Here is a 22,661-nt window from a genome sequence, read left to right on the forward strand (position 1 = left end):
CAGAGCAAAGCAGGCTCCAACTCAGGAATAAAGGAAACTAATTTTATTAATTACAACATCTAAAAAGGAACAAACAAAAAACTAAGAATGAAAACCCTCCAAATCCATTCCTCCTCCTCCTCCTCTCCATTTTCTCCACAGAATGAAATAACACCATAGATTTCCACCACATCACGATCTCTCACATAATCAGTCCATCATCACCCCTCAAGTAATCAACCCTCAAATCCATCAGAGAGAGAGGAGTCCCCCCTTGCACCATAGGCTTCCCCCAGAAACACAATTGAAACTTCTTGTGTTTCCGTGTCACTCGTGGCACCACCCAGAGAACATCGGCCCTCGTGACTTCTTCCCTCCATGTCCAGGGCTCTCACCACTGCACATGGGCCAGGACTGCTTTTAGGGCTCCCCGTTTAAGGATGCTCCACTCAGTTCCAAAAGCAGCAGTCTCTCAAATTCAGGACACCAGTCCCCCCCAGATTTAAACCCCTGGGGCCGAGGGGCCTCATGAACAGAGATCTTCCCCTCCTGGAGACAGAGGGCATCCCACACCCTCCTCAGCCATCTCTGTTCACGCCACTGCTTCACTCTTGACTCCAAGGCATTGCCTACCCCTAAATACAGTCTCTGAGTCACAGGAAGAACATGGGTCTGTCCATGGCCATACAAGAAAGAGTCCAGCTCAAGGCCAATCCATCATCTCTGCCCACCTAGGATTCTTCTCACCTCTTCTGACATCTCTCACATGCACCAACTTTCCTCACACTTGCCCATTTCTTCATACTTCACCTTTATCTTCTCATTCTCATTCAGGAGGATCAGTATTTGTAAGGTTTCCATTATTTTACAAAGGGGTTAAAATCTGGGCCTCTGCCTGCCCAGAACTCCCACAGCTGCCGGGCACCTTCTCTCGCCGCATCCCCCACTTCTGGCCGGCCGTGCTGCCAGTCCATGATACTGAATTCCAAGGCAGCACAGGCACTGGCTCTCTCTCTCTCTGTCTCCCGTGGGGTAGGAGGGGGGCCCGATGCTTCTCAGTCTCCTCCACCCTTCCATCTTGCAAGGCCTTCACTCCCCTCCTCTGCCCGAGGCTCCGGCCTACCTCACCCGGCCGCATGGCTTCCCTCCCCCAGCCAGCCCAGGCTGGGCAGGGGAGCTCTGAGCTCCTTTACAGACTGAAACTAAGAGAGAGTTCTCCTGGCAGTTCTTGCTTTTAACCCCCTGTGTTCTCAGAGGCAGTCCATACCTTCGGTGGCCAAACCAGGTGCCAATATTCAAATCCAAGCACTGACTGGTTTGACCACAACCTCCCAAAAAACTCACTTCCGTCTTAACCCACGACACACCCCAAGACAAAAACCAATTGACAAAAGAATTGGAGGGATGGTGTTGCGCTTTGAATTTATCTTATTGATTCCTTTTTAAGTGCATCGTTCTGTCCTCGTGCCCTCATGTTCTCCCTGAGATGGTTTACTCCTGGGTTTTACCCTCCCTCAAAGCTGCCCCTCATGTCATTCTCCACCCCTTGTTCCAGCTCTTTCCCTGCCTGTCAAGGCAACCGAGCCCCTTATTCCTGAACCTTCTCTGCCCGTTAACTCTCAGGCCAATCCCTGTTCGCAACATCCCTTTGGAATCCCCCTACTCCTGGAAGCCCCATTGCACATGTGAGCCATCCTCTCCACCCTCCTACCCCAACTGGCCCCAGATGCTTGATGTAATCCCCTCACTCCTCCCCTGAGGATTCCCTATTGGTTTGCTGTTTGTATCCACCCCCTGATTTGTATCTGTACAAAGCCCCTTGCACAGGAGTGCCTGGGGCACTTTGTGTGAGCTCCTTTCTCCTGGAATAAGCTGTTCCTTGTGGAACATCTAGACAGACAGCTTTCTCCTCTGCCTGGTTCCTGATGTGGCTTCTATCTGGCATCTTAGAGCAAGTGGCTGTAAAGGTTCTGTCTCTGGTAAATCCCCATACCCAGGCAGATCCCTATTGCTGGTGGGGTGCTGGAGTTCTAAGAGCTGGCCAGGGCTCTGGCAGTCACTTCAGAATGGGAAAAGGAGAATGCAGATACCCCTTTGCTGCAGTATGCAGGTGATACTTTAATTGCTAATGGAACTCATGCTGGATGCATTGAAATGACTCTTAAGTTTCCTGAACATTCTGAGACAAGCCAGTTACAGGGTATCCAAGAAGAAGGCCCAAAGTGTCAAAGAAGTGCCCTAATGCCAAACCTACCTGAGGCTCATTTCCCAGGGACAGCAAAGCCTTGCAACCAAAAGGGTGGAGGGGATTTGTGAAACTCCAGAGCCAAGGTCTGTTTGCAAGTTAGGAATATTTCTAGGAATGGGTGGTTGGTGTGGGCTCAGGATTTTTAATTCTGGCCTATGGGTAAGACCTTTATATGAGACCCTGAGAATCGCCCAAGGAGGTGCTACACCAAGGAGGTGCTACAGTGGACCCCAGAATGCCAGAGGCTTTCAGAGACCCCAAGAGAGCTCTAATGCCAGCCCAGCACAGGCATTACCTGACTTGAGCAAGCCTCTTGAGCAGATTGTTCATGAGCACTGACGTGTTGCACTACGGGTGTTAGCTCAGAGGTTATGCACATGGAAAAGGGCCATAAGATATTTTTCCAAACAAGTGGACAGTGTAAGTTAAGGGATGTCCCTTAACTGCCTTTGACTTGGAGCAGGAGCTGCGCTTTAATCCAAGAAGCCCCGAATGGACCATGGGCCAGATAATGACTGCTCATGTTCCCCCCTTGGTCCTCTCTGTTCTAGAACACAAAGGAGGCCACTGGTGACCCCCAAGTCGAATGCTGAAGTATCAAGTTGTCTTGTTGGAGCAGGATGATGGGGAACTGCAAACAACTCCTTTGCCTTGCACCCAGCCACGTTCCTGGAATCTGTACCAGAAAGTCAAGAAGCCTCACAACATGCCTGTGTTCCAACGACTGAGCAGCTTCACTCCAGCAGAGGAGATCCTCTGGTAGAAGATCCGGCCTCGCAATTGTCCACAGGTGGGAGCAGCTTTGTGAGCAAAGGAAAGCAGAAGTTTGGCTGTGCAGTAGGGCCCAATCCAAGCCGTCCCATTACCTCTTACCACCTCTGCACACAGGGCTGAGCTGCTCAGTCTATGGCAGCCTGGAATTGTCTCAGGGGAAGAATGGGAACACATGGGCTAATGCTAACCGTGCCTTTGGAGCAGTACCTGCCCACGGAGCTCTCTGGAACAAAGGAGGGCTCCTTTCAGCACAAGGATCCTCTGTCAAAGGTGGAGACATTACCAGACAATTACTAGAAAGTGTTCAGGTACCAGCCCAAGTGGCTCTCATGCATTGTAAAGCTCATCCATTAGGAAATACATCAGTTAGTGTAGGAAACCGACTGGCAGATAAAGCTGCTAAAGGGCTGGCAGAGAAAAGCATCCCAATAGTTGCTGTACCAAAATGTGTGACCTTTCAAATGTAACCCCAGAATAACAAGCCCAAGACAAAATGCTGGCAAAATTGAATGGCCCTGGATCTAAAATAGTATAAGTTTTGCCAAAAAGTTTTACTAAGTAGTTTAATAGGAATTATTGCATTTTAGTGTCTTAAGTCTTTCTAAATATCCAATGATTTAATGGAAGTAATCCTAAATGAAATAATTAAGAGTAGTTTCAAAAGGGGGAATTGTTGGAAATGATATAACTTTTTAATTCGCTATTCCAGTTATTTGTTTTCGTTAACTCTGTTAATAATGGCTTCACTTAATCATAAGCAGTGCAGTTTTCTACTGAAGCATGTAGCAAGATTTTATTCAAACTGCTGTTAGTGGAACATTATTTGGGAAAATAACTGAACTTTTAAGTTTTGCTAAATGAACTTGACGTGATTCAGTGAAAAAAGATTGGGATAGAGAAATGGGGCTAAGAACTGGACACCAGGAATACAGAATTTGTAGAGTGTGAGGACAAGGTGTGGAAACCAGAGGTAAAGAAGAAACGAACAAGGAGAATTCCACTCTTCATGTACTGAAAACAATATCTGGACTAATTAAATTAAAAGTGGACCAATTAACATTGTTATCACAACCAGAAAGAAATAAAGACTTGAATTTCATATTAGGGATTAGGCATTCTTTACTGCAAAGCCAGATGTATGGGGGATGGCTGCACAGAGAGTACATGCTGTGTACAGGAAAAGCCCCTGTTGAAATACTGTATTTGTCATCATATTCATAACTATTCTCAGAAGAAACATACATATGGCAATAATTTCCCCCAAGACATGACTATACATTCCCTCCCCTCAGCACATGCACTCTTCTGCCCTGGGAGTCTCCTTGGCAGTCTCGGGTGGTCGGTGAACCCACAGTCATACCTGACCACGTGGTGAAATGGTGCTTCTTTGCAAATGAGGAGAAAAGTTGGTATAGCTGGCTGGGTATTTAATTAGTGAAAGCTTAGATCGATGGGCTGTAGATTGACTCCCCTCTTGGTAAAAGTTTATCCTGCTTTTGATGGTGTGGTTCCATGGACTTGGCAAAATGAGCATAGTGTGGAGCCCGCCAGGAGCAAGCAATTGTTCATCTGGCAGCAGCATGAGAACTGAGAAATCAATAACAAATGGATGATAGGAGATTAATGAATGAAGAGAAATATGTAATTTACAGGCAATGAGCATTAACTTGTTTTGCTGAAAATACATAGTGAAAAATTTAGAGAGTGGGTGTGCATTCTGAGTGGAGCTATTCCTATGTACCCCAGAGCTGGGAATAAAGTAATGCCTGATAACTAATAGTAAAAATAGTGTAGGACACTTTGATTTATCCCAGTGTTTTCAGAGGCAATGGGGAAAGGCTGTGTGTGTCTTTCAGAAGGTTTTTTATTAACGTAATACAATGAAAATGTTATTTCTCAGACAACAATTGTCCCAGAGTTTACTCTCTGCTGAGACGACGTCCCTGGTGGAGCACTGGGTTCCCAGTCCTGTCCAGCTACTTGAGGGCTGTCGAAGTCTCCCGGGGCTGAAGTGGCTGGAGGAGCCCTGGTGCCCTGGAGACGTGTCGGGGGGCCGTGCCTGGCCGGTGATGCCGAGAGGTGGCAGGGCCTGGGGGGAGAGGCAAGGCTGAGCCCCCAGGCCCCGGGGCTGCCCCGTCTGGGTCAGCTCAGCCAGCTCAGAACGGGGCAGCAGGAGGGTCACCTGCTTGGCCAGAGACCCGCAGGGAGCAGGTGCAGACCCAGCAGACAGCCAGTCTCTTGTCCCCCTGCTCCCCGTGCCCTGACAGGGCCACACCTGGCTCATCCAGTGTCCTGGTCACCACAGGAAGCTGGTCATTGCGGCCCCTCGGCATGTGTCCACCCCTGCCCAGCAGCTGGGTCACTCTGGGCTGGGAAGGAGAGAGCAGCTGGCTGAGAGGCAGGGTCCAGTCCAGCATTCCCTAGCAACCCTCCCAAAGCAGCTGTGCCCGAGGAAACTGAAGGCACAAATTCACCCAGGATCCTCAGCATCGCCCGGCCCGCCCCCAGTACACGTGCCATGTCCTCACCTTCATCATCCCTACCTTGTTGGGGCGGGTCACGAGTCCCTGCAGAAATGCACTCGTACGGGGAGAATCCTGAACTGGTGGCAGTTTGAAACTGCTGCTCTGATGGTCGCCAGAGCTCTGTGGCACATGGGAGCCACCGCCACGGACCACTGGCCTCCTGTGGGATGGGGCAGAGGATCCTCAGTGCCCAGCCCTGTGGCACCCTGGGCACCACCCTGCTGTGCCAGGGAGGGGACTGGCACTGCTGCCTGCAGGGGCACGTCCCTGCCAGCTCCTGTCCACCTGCTGCAGGAGCCCCCAGCCCATCCACCCGGCTGGTCTGCTGGCTCTGTCCCCACGGCCAGGTGTGCTGGCCATGGCCGTGGCAGGTCCCTGTGCACAGGACACCAGCTGGCAGGAGCTGGTCGGTCCCTGCTGCAGAGCTTGGTTTTTGGGAACTCCTTTCACAGGAGGCATACAACTCCCCACCAAGCGTGAGCTCAAATTGAAAACAGACACAGCTCATCAGATGTGCTTTCAGCAACCTTGGGACAGAGATGTGGGTGAGACAGGGCAGGCAAGGCAAGGAATGCAAAACCCCCCAGGCCTGGGGCAAGCACTGGCCCTCCACAGCTGCCTTCTGCTCCCCAGCTCTGCCCAGCCCCGCCAGGCTCCTCTGCCCCAGCCCAGGTGCAGAGCCCTCCTTGCTGTGGCAGGGCTACGCTGCACCCCAGGAGCCAGGGATGTGTCCTCAGGGCCCTTACCTTTGGCTGTGCTGTGGCTCCTTGCTGGGGGGCATTGGCTGCAAATACGGCAGTGTCTCGGGATACCTGGGGAGGGCAGGAGTCACAGGGGTGTGACAGGGGACCAAAAACCTGTTCCTGTTAGAGGCGGCACCCACAAACCCATGGGATTGTACCCCATGGCATCCCGCTGCCTGTAGCCCTTGGGATGAGTGCCCACAGCCCCTGCTGATGGACAGGGCTGCAGAGGGGGCCCCCACATCAGCCCCTCCCCAGCAGACACTGGCACCCCTGTGCCTAGCAGGGTCACTGCTGGCACCCATCTCCCCCATGCCAGCCCCGCTGCCCCATGCCCTGGTGCTACTCACTGGCCAGGAACCTGCACGGTGAGCATGCGGTCACAGGACAGGCACGTGAAAGGCACTGGCAGCTGCCTGAGGAGGGTGAGGGAAGAGGGCTGGCTGAGCTCCTGGGGCCACAGCCCTGCAGCACACAGGCAGCAGCTGGCGGGCAGCAGCCAGGCGCTGGGCAGCTCACGGCACAGGGTCACGGCGTTTGCAGGCTGAACCGTGGGCTCTTGAGCCTCTTTCTCCCCATCCCCAGGGTGCTGGCTGAGGCCAGGGGAAGGCCACAGGCACCCATGTCACCATCCCAAGCAGCCCCTGCAGCGCTTGCAGCCCCTCTCGGGCACCAAAGTCCCCTGTGTGCATGGCAGGAGGGCAGGGCATGATCCAGCTCTGGGACACGGCGTGTCACAGCCCTGCCTGGGAGGAGCAGTTGCCCTCTCCCAGCCTGGCTTCTGGGAGCCTTTGCACCCACAGCCCCATTTTGCTTTGGGAGGGCTCTGTCCTGCAGGTGCCCTCTCCTTGTTCTTCCTTGCCTGTGTGCAACCTGCTGCTGGTGGAAGCAGAAGGTGCAGCTGCTTCATCTGCATCTCTGAGGTTCATTTAGCAGCAGAATTGGTGCCGTGGCAGGGGACCAGAGGGGCAGTGTGTGGGAGAGCTGGAGGGAATGGGACCATCACTGTCCCCAAAGCCATCAGTGTCTCCATCACACTCACTTCTTAATCCCAGCGGCGTTTTCACGCCTCAACCTATTCTCGAGATCCTCCATGTTCCTGTTCCAGGACTCCTCCAGGTGTTTGCGGAAAGTCTTCAGCTCCAGGCGATCCAGCTGTGAACAGGTGCACAGCCTCAGCCAGCTGCCCCAGGAGGTGACATGGAGCTCTCCCGGGAAAAGCCTGGAGGGGGATCCTCAGAGGGATGCTGCCTCAGGCTGCCAAGTCCCAAAGGTGCCAGTTCCTCAAGGTGGGGATGAGGTACCCCTCACCTTCTCCTCCATTGAATCACTGAACTGCTGCTGCATCTTATTCCAGTGCTGCTCCTGGCCTGAAATCTGGCTCTGCAACTCCTCCATCCTCTCATCCAGCTCCTCCATGTTCTCTTCAAACTGGCTGCAATTGACCTTGCTGCCCAAGGCAGCTTTGTCCGCCTTCTAGCAGAAGGGAAGAGCAGGAGAGCGGTGGGGAAAGGGATGAGGAAGGACAGGCAGGGCCAGCGTGTGTGAGGGGAGAGGGAGGAGTGCTTCCCCCAGGCCAGCATGGCCCTTTCAGGCTGCTGTGGCCCCATTTGCCCCGTCAGCCTGGTGAGCTTGGTCCCACCATCTGGAGGGTGAGGGACCCCCTGAGCTCAGGAAATTCTCCCTCCCCACACCAGTTCTGCCCCCCATCCCCCAAGGGCAAGGGGCATTTGTCACCCTGCCCGGGAGCCCCTGGGCTGGTACAGAGGCCCCTCTAGACTGTACCATGTCCATTGCTGCCAGCATGTCCTGCTGATCTGCCTTCTCCTTCTGCAGCTTCTCCAGAGACTGGAACAGCATCTTTCAGCACAGAAAGGAACTCATGACACAGCAAGGTTGGAGCTGCCTCTTGAGGCACACCCCAGGAGCCGGGAGCACACCCCTCTCCCCGTACCCAGAAAACATCGGGGAAATGCACTTGGAACAAGCACAGTGCTGAGAGGAGGTCGTCAGCAGGAGATTCCTTGTGGTCCCCCACCTGGAGTCTTCCTGGTGGATGCTCTGACCCTAAATGGGGTGAGTTTCAGCCACACACCTCAATATCCCTCTGCTTTTGTTGAGAGTCCTTTTGGAGGCTCTTTGATGTAAAGTTGAGTTTCTCAAAGTCTTTTTGGATCTCCAAAAACTTGGCTTCCATTTGCTGTCTCAGCTCCTGATCCTGCTCCCAGGATGAAAGAACATAAGGTGCTGACCCAAGGGGGGGTCTGTTTGCTCCACAGGGGTAAACACACACGACTCAGTGGCCATGAGCCCACCATGTCAAGAGGACATTTGCATCAAGGCTTTAATTACTGTCCATGCCACTGACTGGTCCAGGCCAATTTGGGCAGTTTGGCTCTCCCATAAGATTACAGCACAGCACAACAGAGCAGGAAGATGTGGCATGGAGCTGCAACAGGACCGTGCCAGGAGTGGTGGGAGTGCTCCCCCAGGACCTCACCTGCTCATTCAGCTGGTCGGCTGTCTCATTCAGCATCTGCTCCAGCATGGCATTCCTCCTCTCCTGCTGCTCTCCCATCTTCTGCAGCTCACGCTTTGTCTCCTGCCGCAAAGCCCTGGCCAGCGGGATGGGGGCAAGGGCAGGGTTACCCCTGCAGGGCTGCTGGGCACCTTGTGCCCACAAACCAGGATGCAGCCAGACCATCTGGGCTCCCTTGCAGCCCCCCAGGGTATGAAACCCACTCTTGTCCTCTTACTCAATTTGCTGAGAGATCTCCTTACTGCTCTCTTCTTTCCACTTGGCTATATCCTCCCTCAGCTTTTTAAGGTCTTCCTCCAGCTTCTTCATCTGGAAAGGACAGTGACAGTAGAGTCAGGGCCCAGCCATCATGTTGTCCCAGAGTGTGGGCCCTTTAGCTGCATGGGCAGCCCCACGGTCCTCCACCTGGGCCTGAGGCCCTGACACCAAAAACTGATTGTGGAGCCACATTGAAGTTCCCCATGAGAGCCCAAAGATTACATGACCCAACAGCTCACTAAGGCAAGAGACTCCTTAAGCTTCTTTATGTCTCCTTCCATGAGGAGCTGTGTTGTCTTTATCTTGTCAACCTCCTCACGCAGATCCTGGATGAGAGTCATGTCCTAGGAGAGAGCAGTGGTGGCAGTGAGCCTCTGGGAGGGTCAGTGGGGACCCGCAAGCCCTCGAGCCCTGCTGTGGTTTGCCAAGCACTAGGGACAGTGCAGGGCCAAGCTCAGCCAGGCTGGCAGGGCTCTGCAGGCAGCACGGTCCATGAATCTAGCAGGGCCAAGAGTGCTGAGCTTCCAACCAGCAGGGCAGAGGGTACGGGCTGCAGTCTCAGACCCAAAACTTGCTCCCAGCAGCAGCTCACCTGGTCCCGCGACATCAGGACCTTCTTCATTTCCTCCGACACATGACGCTGGCCAGCCTTTAACTTTTAAATCTCCTCCTGATGCTGGGAAACCATCAGGGTCTAGGAGAAAGCATTGTCAGAGACTTGTCTGTAGACAGTCTCTGTCTCAGACATGTTGGAAATATGACCTTGAGAACCACACACCTGTGCCTCCTGGAACTTCTTCATGTCCTCTGATATGCGGGAGAGTTCTGCCTTTATCCCACCAAATTCCTCGCGAAGAACCTGTAAAGCAGTTCAAGAATCAGGGATGTCAGAGGTGATGGCCTGGGAAGCAACACCCCAAAGAGCCCTACCCTGCCACGGGCAGCCCATGGCACAGCCAGGTGAGCAGGGAGAGTCCCAGTGCCACCTGCCCCAGCCGGGCTCAGTGCCAGAGCACTGAAGCCCATCCAGACAGCAAAGAGCCCCTGCCAGCGGCTCTGCCAGGGCAGTGAGGGCAGAGCCAAGCACGGCTGTGTGAGGAAGCAGAGAGGGGCTGTCTGCTGGGGGAGTGCCCAGGGGCGGGGAAGAGCCTCTACCTTGGACGTGTGTTTCTTATAGTCTTCCATCTCTTTCTTCATCTGTGAATTGCCACTTTATGTAAGTGGCCACATCAGCAAGTGAGGGGCCACTCAGCTGGCCTGGCCATGGCTCCTCACTTGTCAGGTACTGCACGTCCAGGTGCTCCAGCACAGCCTGCAGCAGTTTTCTCAAGGCTGCAAAGTGAACAGATCCCTTCTGGGGTGTCCCAATGGCGAGATCCAGCATCTGGGAGAGGCTGAGTGTGTCCAGGGATGTTGCCATGACTGCACACACTCTGTCCCTGATTTGTCACAAGCCTTCCTGCCCAGTTGGGCCTGTCTGGGATGAGCAAAATTGGTGACAAATGGGTTAAACAAAAGGCGTGATAGAAGCAATGAGCAAATGCGATAAGGAAAAGGATGAGTAGCCAGCAGGCTCCTTCCTCCTTCCTTGTCCCTTGCAGGACTGGAACCGGGTTGCTGGTGGCCCTCCTCATCACAACACCCGTTGCCAGGCAACGCACCACTCCGCTCCTGGTAACCAGTGGGTTCCAGACTCATGAAGTCATAGATTAATGGAGCCTTGGAATGGCTGGGGCTGGAAGGGACCTAAAAGATCATCTCGTTTCAGCCCCGGTCAGGGACAGGTCAAGGAACATTTTCCGCTAGACCAGGTTGCTGCAAGTGCCACCTAACCTGGTCTTGGACATTTCCAGGAATGGTGCAGACTGTGGCAAGGCATCACCACGCTCACAGGGAAGAATTTCTTCCCAATATCCCACCGATCTCTCCCCTCTCTCAGTGTGAAGCTGTTCCCATGTCAGGCCCTTGTGCAAAGTCCACCTCCAGCCCTTTTGTAGTCCTTTTATTTGCCAAAACATGCTCCAAGGTCTCCCAGGAGAGTACAGCCTCATTGTCTTTCTTTTTTATCCGTTGAAGATGTGTGTTACACCTAAGCCAGTTGCTTCACTGCTGCAAAGCCAGGGCCTGGTTTGGAGCATCCATTGGGATCAGCCTTTGCCAGGGAAGCAGTGGGGTGCTGTTCCTCATGCTGGGGGTGCAGGAGGAGCCCCGTGAGCCCCTGGCTGAGCTGTAGGGTTGTTGGGGCACAGACTCCTTTCTCCTCAGGAGTTCAGGGTAGAGAGTCTCCATGGGTGAAGCCCAACAGCAGTTAGGATGCAAAGTAATGAAGAGAATTATGGGATTGAGAATGGATGACCATTGATTCCTTTGTTTGCAAAAAACAGATAACTAAGTCAAAAGCTTTTTCTATGTGTGTGGCTCGAACTATCCGCTCCACTCGTCCTGAGGAGAATAAAGTAACGCCCAACTTGCCAAAACTAAAAGGATAGTCTTTGAGGATTTCATCTATCCTGGTTTTGGTGACAGTTGCTAATGATCCAGGTGGAACTTTCCTCCTTCTTTTGCTCCATGGATTGATGGGATCGAGAGGACTCCGGTGCACTCCAAAGATTTTTCCGGGAGATCCTCTGATGCCCTAATCCAGTGAGTTCAAGGCAAAGAGCCCTGGGATTATAGGAAGGTCATTCAGACACACTATTAACTCCTGGTGGAGGAATTGTGGTAATGGCAAAAGTGGGGGAAGAGGCTGAGAGAGGGCATGCTCAGAATGTTCAGCAGGGAAGGCTGGACAAGTATTTCCCTCCTGCACATCCCTGGTGGGAGGAGGGGGAAAACACTGTCACTGTGTTGGTGTGCACCAATGGAATTCCAGGGAAATCAAGACACTGGAACCAGTAAGGATTCAGTTGGAGCCTGATGGAAGACTGGTCAGGCAGAACAATTATTCTTTGAAGTTAGAAGGTAGAAGAGGGTTAGAAGAATGAATTGCTAAATTTTGGAAGATGGGTCACTAAGGGAATGTGAGTCACAATATAGCACTCCTCTCCTGCCAGTAAAGGAAGCACACACTAAGGAACACAGGCCAGTACAAGATGTCAGAGCTGTCAAGGAAATAGTGTGAGACTGGTGTGAGACCCAGTGGCAGCAAGGCCTTATGCACTCTTCACCTCAGTTAAGGAAACTGATGAGTCCACTGTTGTGGATGTTAAGGATGATTCTTTCTGCATTGCCCTTGAAACTGAAAGTCAACTCTTGTTTCTGGAACGTTCCTTGATGGGCCATGAAAACCAATTGAGGTGCACTGTTCTTCCTCCAGGGTTCAAAAATCACCCCACATTATTTGAGAAATGTCTCAATTTGAGACAAGTTAGGAGGAAACATCTCCTCTAATGAAAACAGGTTTTGGCACGCCTTCCCTCCCACAGCAAGGAAATTTTTGGAAGAAAGTGAAAAAAGCTGTTTATTTAACACACAGTGTGCAGGCAGGCATGGGAAAAAGAATGAATAATGTTAGATATTCAAGCCTTCTCATTGTGGGGTAGGCTGGTGGATTCAGAGCTCTTTCTGTAGGCGTGGCTCGGCTCCTCCCGAGTCCAGAGCCGGGATGTGCATCCCAAGGCCTCCCCTGCGGGACAAGGCACAGGGCTGCCGGCGATGTTCTGGTGCTTCAGACCAGGGAAAAGCAAAAACCGTTCCAGGAGAAGAAGCCACAGTCCTGGAAAAACTTCTGCCATTGTCAAAGAAACAAGAAGCCAGCTGAAAGCCGAGATGTACTCCCTCTGTCTGTGCTGCACAACACAGCTGAGGGAGCCTGGGGGAGGATGTTGGAAAACCACACCAAAAGAATTCCACTGGCTTTGCACCCCTCTCTCAGACCTAGCTTAAAGTTACAGGACCCATGTCTGGGCATAAAGCAGACAATAGGAGACACAGTATCATGCTGTCACCCTGTCATGGTTTGACTCTGCCACAGTGCCCGTGCCTCCATGAATATACACTTTCTCTGGTGGCTTCTGTGAGATGTGATCAGGAACAGAGCAAAGCAGGCTCCAACTCAGGAATAAAGGAAACTAATTTTATTAATTACAACATCTAAAAAGGAACAAACAAAAAACTAAGAATGAAAACCCTCCAAATCCATTCCTCCTCCTCCTCCTCTCCATTTTCTCCACAGAATGAAATAACACCATAGATTTCCACCACATCACGATCTCTCACATAATCAGTCCATCATCACCCCTCAAGTAATCAACCCTCAAATCCATCAGAGAGAGAGGAGTCCCCCCTTGCACCATAGGCTTCCCCCAGAAACACAATTGAAACTTCTTGTGTTTCCGTGTCACTCGTGGCACCACCCAGAGAACATCGGCCCTCGTGACTTCTTCCCTCCATGTCCAGGGCTCTCACCACTGCACATGGGCCAGGACTGCTTTTAGGGCTCCCCGTTTAAGGATGCTCCACTCAGTTCCAAAAGCAGCAGTCTCTCAAATTCAGGACACCAGTCCCCCCCAGATTTAAACCCCTGGGGCCGAGGGGCCTCATGAACAGAGATCTTCCCCTCCTGGAGACAGAGGGCATCCCACACCCTCCTCAGCCATCTCTGTTCACGCCACTGCTTCACTCTTGACTCCAAGGCATTGCCTCCCCCTAAATACAGTCTCTGAGTCACAGGAAGAACATGGGTCTGTCCATGGCCATACAAGAACGAGTCCAGCTCAAGGCCAATCCATCATCTCTGCCCACCTAGGATTCTTCTCACCTCTTCTGACATCTCTCACATGCACCAACTTTCCTCACACTTGCCCATTTCTTCATACTTCACCTTTATCTTCTCATTCTCATTCAGGAGGATCAGTATTTGTAAGGTTTCCATTATTTTACAAAGGGGTTAAAATCTGGGCCTCTGCCTGCCCAGAACTCCCACAGCTGCCGGGCACCTTCTCTCGCCGCATCCCCCACTTCTGGCCGGCCGTGCTGCCAGTCCATGATACTGAATTCCAAGGCAGCACAGGCACTGGCTCTCTCTCTCTCTGTCTCCCGTGGGGTAGGAGGGGGGCCCGATGCTTCTCAGTCTCCTCCACCCTTCCATCTTGCAAGGCCTTCACTCCCCTCCTCTGCCCGAGGCTCCGGCCTACCTCACCCGGCCGCATGGCTTCCCTCCCCCAGCCAGCCCAGGCTGGGCAGGGGAGCTCTGAGCTCCTTTACAGACTGAAATTAAGAGAGAGTTCTCCTGGCAGTTCTTGCTTTTAACCCCCTGTGTTCTCAGAGGCGGTCCATACCTTCGGTGGCCAAACCAGGTGCCAATATTCAAATCCAAGCACTGATTGGTTTGACCACAACCTCCCAAAAAACTCACTTCCGTCTTAACCCACGACACACCCCAAGACAAAAACCAATTGACAAAAGAATTGGAGGGATGGTGTTGCGCTTTGAATTTATCTTATTGATTCCTTTTTAAGTGCATCGTTCTGTCCTCGTGCCCTCATGTTCTCCCTGAGATGGTTTACTCCTGGGTTTTACTCTCCCTCAAAGCTGCCCCTCATGTCATTCTCCACCCCTTGTTCCAGCTCTTTCCCTGCCTGTCAAGGCAACCGAGCCCCTTATTCCTGAACCTTCTCTGCCCCTTAACTCTCAGGCCAATCCCTGTTCGCAACATCCCTTTGGAATCCCCCTACTCCTGGAAGCCCCATTGCACATGTGAGCCATCCTCTCCACCCTCCTACCCCAACTGGCCCCAGATGCTTGATGTAATCCCCTCACTCCTCCCCTGAGGATTCCCTATTGGTTTGCTGTTTGTATCCACCCCCTGATTTGTATCTGTACAAAGCCCCTTGCACAGGAGTGCCTGGGGCTCTTTGTGTGAGCTCCTTTCTCCTGGAATAAGCTGTTCCTTGTGGAACATCTAGACAGACAGCTTTCTCCTCTGCCTGGTTCCTGATGTGGCTTCTATCTGGCATCTTAGAGCAAGTGGCTGTAAAGGTTCTGTCTCTGGTAAATCCCCATACCCAGGCAGATCCCTATTGCTGGTGGGGTGCTGGAGTTCTAAGAGCTGGCCAGGGCTCTGGCAGTCACTTCAGAATGGGAAAAGGAGAATGCAGATACCCCTTTGCTGCAGTATGCAGGTGATACTTTAATTGCTAATGGAACTCATGCTGGATGCATTGAAATGACTCTTAAGTTTCCTGAACATTCTGAGACAAGCCAGTTACAGGGTATCCAAGAAGAAGGCCCAAAGTGTCAAAGAAGTGCCCTAATGCCAAACCTACCTGAGGCTCATTTCCCAGGGACAGCAAAGCCTTGCAACCAAAAGGGTGGAGGGGATTTGTGAAACTCCAGAGCCAAGGTCTGTTTGCAAGTTAGGAATATTTCTAGGAATGGGTGGTTGGTGTGGGCTCAGGATTTTTAATTCTGGCCTATGGGTAAGACCTTTATATGAGACCCTGAGAATCGCCCAAGGAGGTGCTACACCAAGGAGGTGCTACAGTGGACCCCAGAATGCCAGAGGCTTTCAGAGACCCCAAGAGAGCTCTAATGCCAGCCCAGCACAGGCATTACCTGACTTGAGCAAGCCTCTTGAGCAGATTGTTCATGAGCACTGACGTGTTGCACTACGGGTGTTAGCTCAGAGGTTATGCACATGGAAAAGGGCCATAAGATATTTTTCCAAACAAGTGGACAGTGTAAGTTAAGGGATGTCCCTTAACTGCCTTTGACTTGGAGCAGGAGCTGCGCTTTAATCCAAGAAGCCCCGAATGGACCATGGGCCAGATAATGACTGCTCATGTTCCCCCCTTGGTCCTCTCTGTTCTAGAACACAAAGGAGGCCACTGGTGACCCCCAAGTCGAATGCTGAAGTATCAAGTTGTCTTGTTGGAGCAGGATGATGGGGAACTGCAAACAACTCCTTTGCCTTGCACCCTGGAATCTGTACCAGAAAGTCAAGAAGCCTCACAACATGCCTGTGTTCCAACGACTGAGCAGCTTCACTCCAGCAGAGGAGATCCTCAGGTAGAAGATCCGGCCTCACAATTGTCCACAGGTGGGAGCAGCTTTGTGAGCAAAGGAAAGCAGAAGTTTGGCTGTGCAGTAGGGCCCAATCCAAGCCGTCCCATTACCTCTTACCACCTCTGCACACAGGGCTGAGCTGCTCAGCCTATGGCAGCCTGGAATTGTCTCAGGGGAAGAATGGGAACACATGGGCTAATGCTAACCGTGCCTTTGGAGCAGTACCTGCCCACGGAGCTCTCTGGAACAAAGGAGGGCTCCGTTCAGCACAAGGATCCTCTGTCAAAGGTGGAGACATTACCAGACAATTACTAGAATGTGTTCAGGTACCAGCCCAAGTGGCTCTCATGCATTGTAAAGCTCATCCATTAGGAAATACATCAGTTAGTGTAGGAAACCGACTGGCAGATAAAGCTGCTAAAGGGCTGGCAGAGAAAAGCATCCCAATAGTTGCTGTACCAAAATGTGTGACCTTTCAAATGTAACCCCAGAATAACAAACCCAAGACAAAATGCTGGCAAAATTGAATGGCCCTGGATCTAAAATAGTATAAGTTTTGCCAAAAAGTTTTACTAAGTAGTTTAATAGGAATTATTGCATTTTAGTGTCTTAAGTCTTTCTAAATATCCAATGATTTAATGGAAGTAATCCTAAATGAAATAATTAAGAGTAGTTTCAAAAGGGGGAATTGTTGGAAATGATATAACTTTTTAATTCGCTATTCCAGTTATTTGTTTTCGTTAACTCTGTTAATAATGGCTTCACTTAATCATAAGCAGTGCAGTTTTCTACTGAAGCATGTAGCAAGATTTTATTCAAACTGCTGTTAGTGGAACATTATTTGGGAAAATAACTGAACTTTTAAGTTTTGCTAAATGAACTTGACGTGATTCAGTGAAAAAAGATTGGGATAGAGAAATGGGGCTAAGAACTGGACACCAGGAATACAGAATTTGTAGAGTGTGAGGACAAGGTGTGGAAACCAGAGGTAAAGAAGAAACGAACAAGGAGAATTCCACTCTTCATGTACTGAAAACAATATCTGGACTAATTAAATTAAAAGTGGACCAATTAACATTGTTATCACAACCAGAAAGAAATAAAGACTTGAATTTCATATTAGGGATTAGGCATTCTTTACTGCAAAGCCAGATGTATGGGGGATGGCTGCACAGAGAGTACATGCTGTGTACAGGAAAAGCCCCTGTTGAAATACTGTATTTGTCATCATATTCATAACTATTCTCAGAAGAAACATACATATGGCAATAATTTCCCCCAAGACATGACTATACATTCCCTCCCCTCAGCACATGCACTCTTCTGCCCTGGGAGTCTCCTTGGCAGTCTCGGGTGGTCGGTGAACCCACAGTCATACCTGACCACGTGGTGAAATGGTGCTTCTTTGCAAATGAGGAGAAAAGTTGGTATAGCTGGCTGGGTATTTAATTAGTGAAAGCTTAGATCGATGGGCTGTAGATTGACTCCCCTCTTGGTAAAAGTTTATCCTGCTTTTGATGGTGTGGTTCCATGGACTTGGCAAAATGAGCATAGTGTGGAGCCCGCCAGGAGCAAGCAATTGTTCATCTGGCAGCAGCATGAGAACTGAGAAATCAATAACAAATGGATGATAGGAGATTAATGAATGAAGAGAAATATGTAATTTACAGGCAATGAGCATTAACTTGTTTTGCTGAAAATACATAGTGAAAAATTTAGAGAGTGGGTGTGCATTCTGAGTGGAGCTATTCCTATGTACCCCAGAGCTGGGAATAAAGTAATGCCTGATAACTAATAGTAAAAATAGTGTAGGACACTTTGATTTATCCCAGTGTTTTCAGAGGCAATGGGGAAAGGCTGTGTGTGTCTTTCAGAAGGTTTTTTATTAACGTAATACAATGAAAATGTTATTTCTCAGACAACAATTGTCCCAGAGTTTACTCTCTGCTGAGACGACGTCCCTGGTGGAGCACTGGGTTCCCAGTCCTGTCCAGCTACTTGAGGGCTGTCGAAGTCTCCCGGGGCTGGAGTGGCTGGAGGAGCCCTGGTACCCTGGAGACGTGTCGGGGGGCCGTGCCTGGCCGGTGATGCCGAGAGGTGGCAGGGCCTGGGGGGAGAGGCAAGGCTGAGCCCCCAGGCCCCGGGGCTGCCCCGTCTGGGTCAGCTCAGCCAGCTCAGAACGGGGCAGCAGGAGGGTCACCTGCTTGGCCAGAGACCCGCAGGGAGCAGGTGCAGACCCAGCAGACAGCCAGTCTCTTGTCCCCCTGCTCCCCGTGCCCTGACAGGGCCACACCTGGCTCATCCAGTGTCCTGGTCACCACAGGAAGCTGGTCATTGCGGCCCCTCGGCACGTGTCCACCCCTGCCGAGCAGCTGGGTCACTCTGGGCTGGGAAGGAGAGAGCAGCTGGCTGAAAGGCAGGGTCCAGTCCAGCATTCCCTAGCAACCCTCCCAAAGCAGCTGTGCCCGAGGAAACTGAAGGCACAAATTCACCCAGGATCCTCAGCATCGCCCGGCCCGCCCCCAGTACACGTGCCATGTCCTCACCTTCATCATCCCTACCTTGTTGGGGCGGGTCACGAGTCCCTGCAGAAATGCACTCGTACGGGGAGAATCCTGAACAGGTGGCAGTTTGAAACTGCTGCTCTGATGGTCGCCAGAGCTCTGTGGCACATGGGAGCCACCGCCACGGACCACTGGCCTCCTGTGGGATGGGGCAGAGGATCCTCAGTGCCCAGCCCTGTGGCACTCTGGGCACCACCCTGCTGTGCCAGGGAGGGGACTGGCAGTGCTGCCTGCAGGGACATGTCCCTGCCAGCTCCTGTCCACCTGCTGCAGGAGCCCCAAGCCCATCCACCCGGCCGGATCTGCTGGCTCTGTCCCCACGGCCAGGTGTGCTGGCCATGGCCGTGGCAGGTCCCTGTGCACAGGACACCAGCTGGCAGGAGCTGGTCGGTCCCTGCTGCAGAGCTTGGTTTTTGGGAACTCCTTTCACAGGAGGCATACAACTCCCCACCAAGCGTGAGCTCAAATTGAAAACAGACACAGCTCATCAGATGTGCTTTCAGCAACCTTGGGACAGAGATGTGGGTGAGACAGGGCAGGCAAGGCAAGGAATGCAATACCCCCCAGGCCTGGGGCAAGCACTGGCCCTCCACAGCTGCCTTCTGCTCCCCAGCTCTGCCCAGCCCCGCCAGGCTCCTCTGCCCCAGCCCAGGTGCAGAGCCCTCCTTGCTGTGGCAGGGCTACGCTGCACCCCAGGAGCCAGGGATGTGTCCTCAGGGCCCTTACCTTTGGCTGTGCTGTGGCTCCTTGCTGGGGGGCATTGGCTGCAAATACGGCAGTGTCTCAGGATACCTGGGGAGGGCAGGAGTCACAGGGGTGTGACAGGGGACCAAAAACCTGTTCCTGTTAGAGGCGGCACCCACAAACCCATGGGATTGTACCCCATGGCATCCCGCTGCCTGTAGCCCTTGGGATGAGTGCCCACAGCCCCTGCTGATGGACAGGGCTGCAGAGGGGGCCCCCACATCAGCCCCTCCCCAGCAGACACTGGCACCCCTGTGCCTAGCAGGGTCACTGCTGGCACCCATCTCCCCCATGCCAGCCCCGCTGCCCCATGCCCTGGTGCTACTCACTGGCCAGGAACCTGCACGGTGAGCATGCGGTCACAGGACAGGCACGTGAAAGGCACTGGCAGCTGCCTGAGGAGGGTGAGGGAAGAGGGCTGGCTGAGCTCCTGGGGCCACAGCCCTGCAGCACACAGGCAGCAGCTGGCGGGCAGCAGCCAGGCGCTGGGCAGCTCACGGCACAGGGTCACGGCGTTTGCAGGCTGAACCGTGGGCTCTTGAGCCTCTTTCTCCCCATCCCCAGGGTGCTGGCTGAGGCCAGGGGAAGGCCACAGGCACCCATGTCACCATCCCAAGCAGCCCCTGCAGCGCTTGCAGCCCCTCTCGGGCACCAAAGTCCCCTGTGTGCATGGCAGGAGGGCAGGGCATGATCCAGCTCTGGGACACGGCGTGTCACAGCCCTGCCTGGGAGGAGCAGTTGCCCTCTCCCAGCCTGGCTTCTGAGAGCCTTTGCACCCACAGCCCCATTTTGCTTTGGGAGGGCTCTGTCCTGCAGGTGCCCTCTCCTTGTTCTTCCTTGCCTGTGTGCAACCTGCTGCTGGTGGAAGCAGAAGGTGCAGCTGCTTCATCTGCATCTCTGAGGTTCATTTAGCAGCAGAATTGGTGCCGTGGCAGGGGACCAGAGGGGCAGTGTGTGGGAGAGCTGGAGGGAATGGGACCATCACTGTCCCCAAAGCCATCAGTGTCTCCATCACACTCACTTCTTAATCCCAGCGGCGTTTTCACGCCTCAACCTATTCTCGAGAGCCTCCATGTTCCTGTTCCAGGACTCCTCCAGGTGTTTGCGGAAAGTCTTCAGCTCCAGGCGATCCAGCTGTGAACAGGTGCACAGCCTCAGCCAGCTGCCCCAGGAGGTGACATGGAGCTCTCCCGGGAAAAGCCTGGAGGGGGATCCTCAGAGGGATGCTGCCTCAGGCTGCCAAGTCCCAAAGGTGCCAGTTCCTCAAGGTGGGGATGAGGTACCCCTCACCTTCTCCTCCATTGAATCACTGAACTGCTGCTGCATCTTATTCCAGTGCTGCTCCTGGCCTGAAATCTGGCTCTGCAACTCCTCCATCCTCTCATCCAGCTCCTCCATGTTCTCTTCAAACTGGCTGCAATTGACCTTGCTGCCCAAGGCAGCTTTGTCCGCCTTCTAGCAGAAGGGAAGAGCAGGAGAGCGGTGGGGAAAGGGATGAGGAAGGACAGGCAGGGCCAGCGTGTGTGAGGGGAGAGGGAGGAGTGCTTCCCCCAGGCCAGCATGGCCCTTTCAGGCTGCTGTGGCCCCATTTGCCCCGTCAGCCTGGTGAGCTTGGTCCCACCATCTGGAGGGTGAGGGACCCCCTGAGCTCAGGAAATTCTCCCTCCCCACACCAGTTCTGCCCCCCATCCCCCAAGGGCAAGGGGCATTTGTCACCCTGCCCGGGAGCCCCTGGGCTGGTACAGAGGCCCCTCTAGACTGTACCATGTCCATTGCTGCCAGCATGTCCTGCTGATCTGCCTTCTCCTTCTGCAGCTTCTCCAGAGACTGGAACAGCATCTTTCAGCACAGAAAGGAACTCATGACACAGCAAGGTTGGAGCTGCCTCTTGAGGCACACCCCAGGAGCCGGGAGCACACCCCTCTCCCCGTACCCAGAAAATATCGGGGAAATGCACTTGGAACAAGCACAGTGCTGAGAGGAGGTCGTCAGCAGGAGATTCCTTGTGGTCCCCCACCTGGAGTCTTCCTGGTGGATGCTCTGACCCTAAATGGGGTGAGTTTCAGCCACACACCTCAATATCCCTCTGCTTTTGTTGAGAGTCCTTTTGGAGGCTCTTTGATGTAAAGTTGAGTTTCTCAAAGTCTTTTTGGATCTCCAAAAACTTGGCTTCCATTTGCTGTCTCAGCTCCTGATCCTGCTCCCAGGATGAAAGAACATAAGGTGCTGACCCAAGGGGGGGTCTGTTTGCTCCACAGGGGTAAACACACACGACTCAGTGGCCATGAGCCCACCATGTCAAGAGGACATTTGCATCAAGGCTTTAATTACTGTCCATGCCACTGACTGGTCCAGGCCAATTTGGGCAGTTTGGCTCTCCCATAAGATTACAGCACAGCACAACAGAGCAGGAAGATGTGGCATGGAGCTGCAACAGGACCGTGCCAGGAGTGGTGGGAGTGCTCCCCCAGGACCTCACCTGCTCATTCAGCTGGTCGGCTGTCTCATTCAGCATCTGCTCCAGCATGGCATTCCTCCTCTCCTGCTGCTCTCCCATCTTCTGCAGCTCACGCTTTGTCTCCTGCCGCAAAGCCCTGGCCAGCGGGATGGGGGCAAGGGCAGGGTTACCCCTGCAGGGCTGCTGGGCACCTTGTGCCCACAAACCAGGATGCAGCCAGACCATCTGGGCTCCCTTGCAGCCCCCCAGGGTATGAAACCCACTCTTGTCCTCTTACTCAATTTGCTGAGAGATCTCCTTACTGCTCTCTTCTTTCCACTTGGCTATATCCTCCCTCAGCTTTTTAAGGTCTTCCTCCAGCTTCTTCATCTGGAAAGGACAGTGACAGTAGAGTCAGGGCCCAGCCATCATGTTGTCCCAGAGTGTGGGCCCTTTAGCTGCATGGGCAGCCCCACGGTCCTCCACCTGGGCCTGAGGCCCTGACACCAAAAACTGATTGTGGAGCCACATTGAAGTTCCCCATGAGAGCCCAAAGATTACATGACCCAACAGCTCACTAAGGCAAGAGACTCCTTAAGCTTCTTTATGTCTCCTTCCATGAGGAGCTGTGTTGTCTTTATCTTGTCAACCTCCTCACGCAGATCCTGGATGAGAGTCATGTCCTAGGAGAGAGCAGTGGTGGCAGTGAGCCTCTGGGAGGGTCAGTGGGGACCCGCAAGCCCTCGAGCCCTGCTGTGGTTTGCCAAGCACTAGGGACAGTGCAGGGCCAAGCTCAGCCAGGCTGGCAGGGCTCTGCAGGCAGCACGGTCCATGAATCTAGCAGG

At 52.9% G+C, this 22,661-nt stretch overlaps 2 protein-coding genes across 2 annotated transcripts in view; both read right to left on the reverse strand.

Annotated features, from left to right (window-relative positions):
• LOC135283898 (polyamine-modulated factor 1-binding protein 1-like) overlaps nt 1–9,688 on the reverse strand; it is a 39,937-nt gene extending 30,249 nt beyond the window's left edge. Inside the window, exons 1-6 of the mRNA XM_064395047.1 lie at nt 9,659–9,688; nt 9,306–9,410; nt 8,365–8,487; nt 7,312–7,424; nt 6,273–6,338; nt 5,589–5,646 (exon numbers count right to left, since the gene is read on the reverse strand). Of these exons, the coding sequence (XP_064251117.1) occupies nt 5,589–5,646; nt 6,273–6,338; nt 7,312–7,424; nt 8,365–8,487; nt 9,306–9,410; nt 9,659–9,688 (495 nt within the window). The remainder of the gene's footprint in view (nt 1–5,588; nt 5,647–6,272; nt 6,339–7,311; nt 7,425–8,364; nt 8,488–9,305; nt 9,411–9,658) is intronic.
• A 72-nt stretch (nt 9,689–9,760) lies between these two features.
• LOC135283899 (centrosome-associated protein CEP250-like) overlaps nt 9,761–22,661 on the reverse strand; it is a 181,896-nt gene continuing 168,995 nt past the window's right edge. Inside the window, exons 91-96 of the mRNA XM_064395048.1 lie at nt 22,395–22,499; nt 21,454–21,576; nt 20,401–20,513; nt 19,362–19,427; nt 10,222–10,276; nt 9,761–9,925 (exon numbers count right to left, since the gene is read on the reverse strand). Of these exons, the coding sequence (XP_064251118.1) occupies nt 9,761–9,925; nt 10,222–10,276; nt 19,362–19,427; nt 20,401–20,513; nt 21,454–21,576; nt 22,395–22,499 (627 nt within the window). The remainder of the gene's footprint in view (nt 9,926–10,221; nt 10,277–19,361; nt 19,428–20,400; nt 20,514–21,453; nt 21,577–22,394; nt 22,500–22,661) is intronic.

This window comes from Passer domesticus, chromosome 19 (genome assembly GCF_036417665.1).
Source record: "Passer domesticus isolate bPasDom1 chromosome 19, bPasDom1.hap1, whole genome shotgun sequence".
Taxonomy (NCBI): domain Eukaryota; kingdom Metazoa; phylum Chordata; class Aves; order Passeriformes; family Passeridae; genus Passer; species Passer domesticus.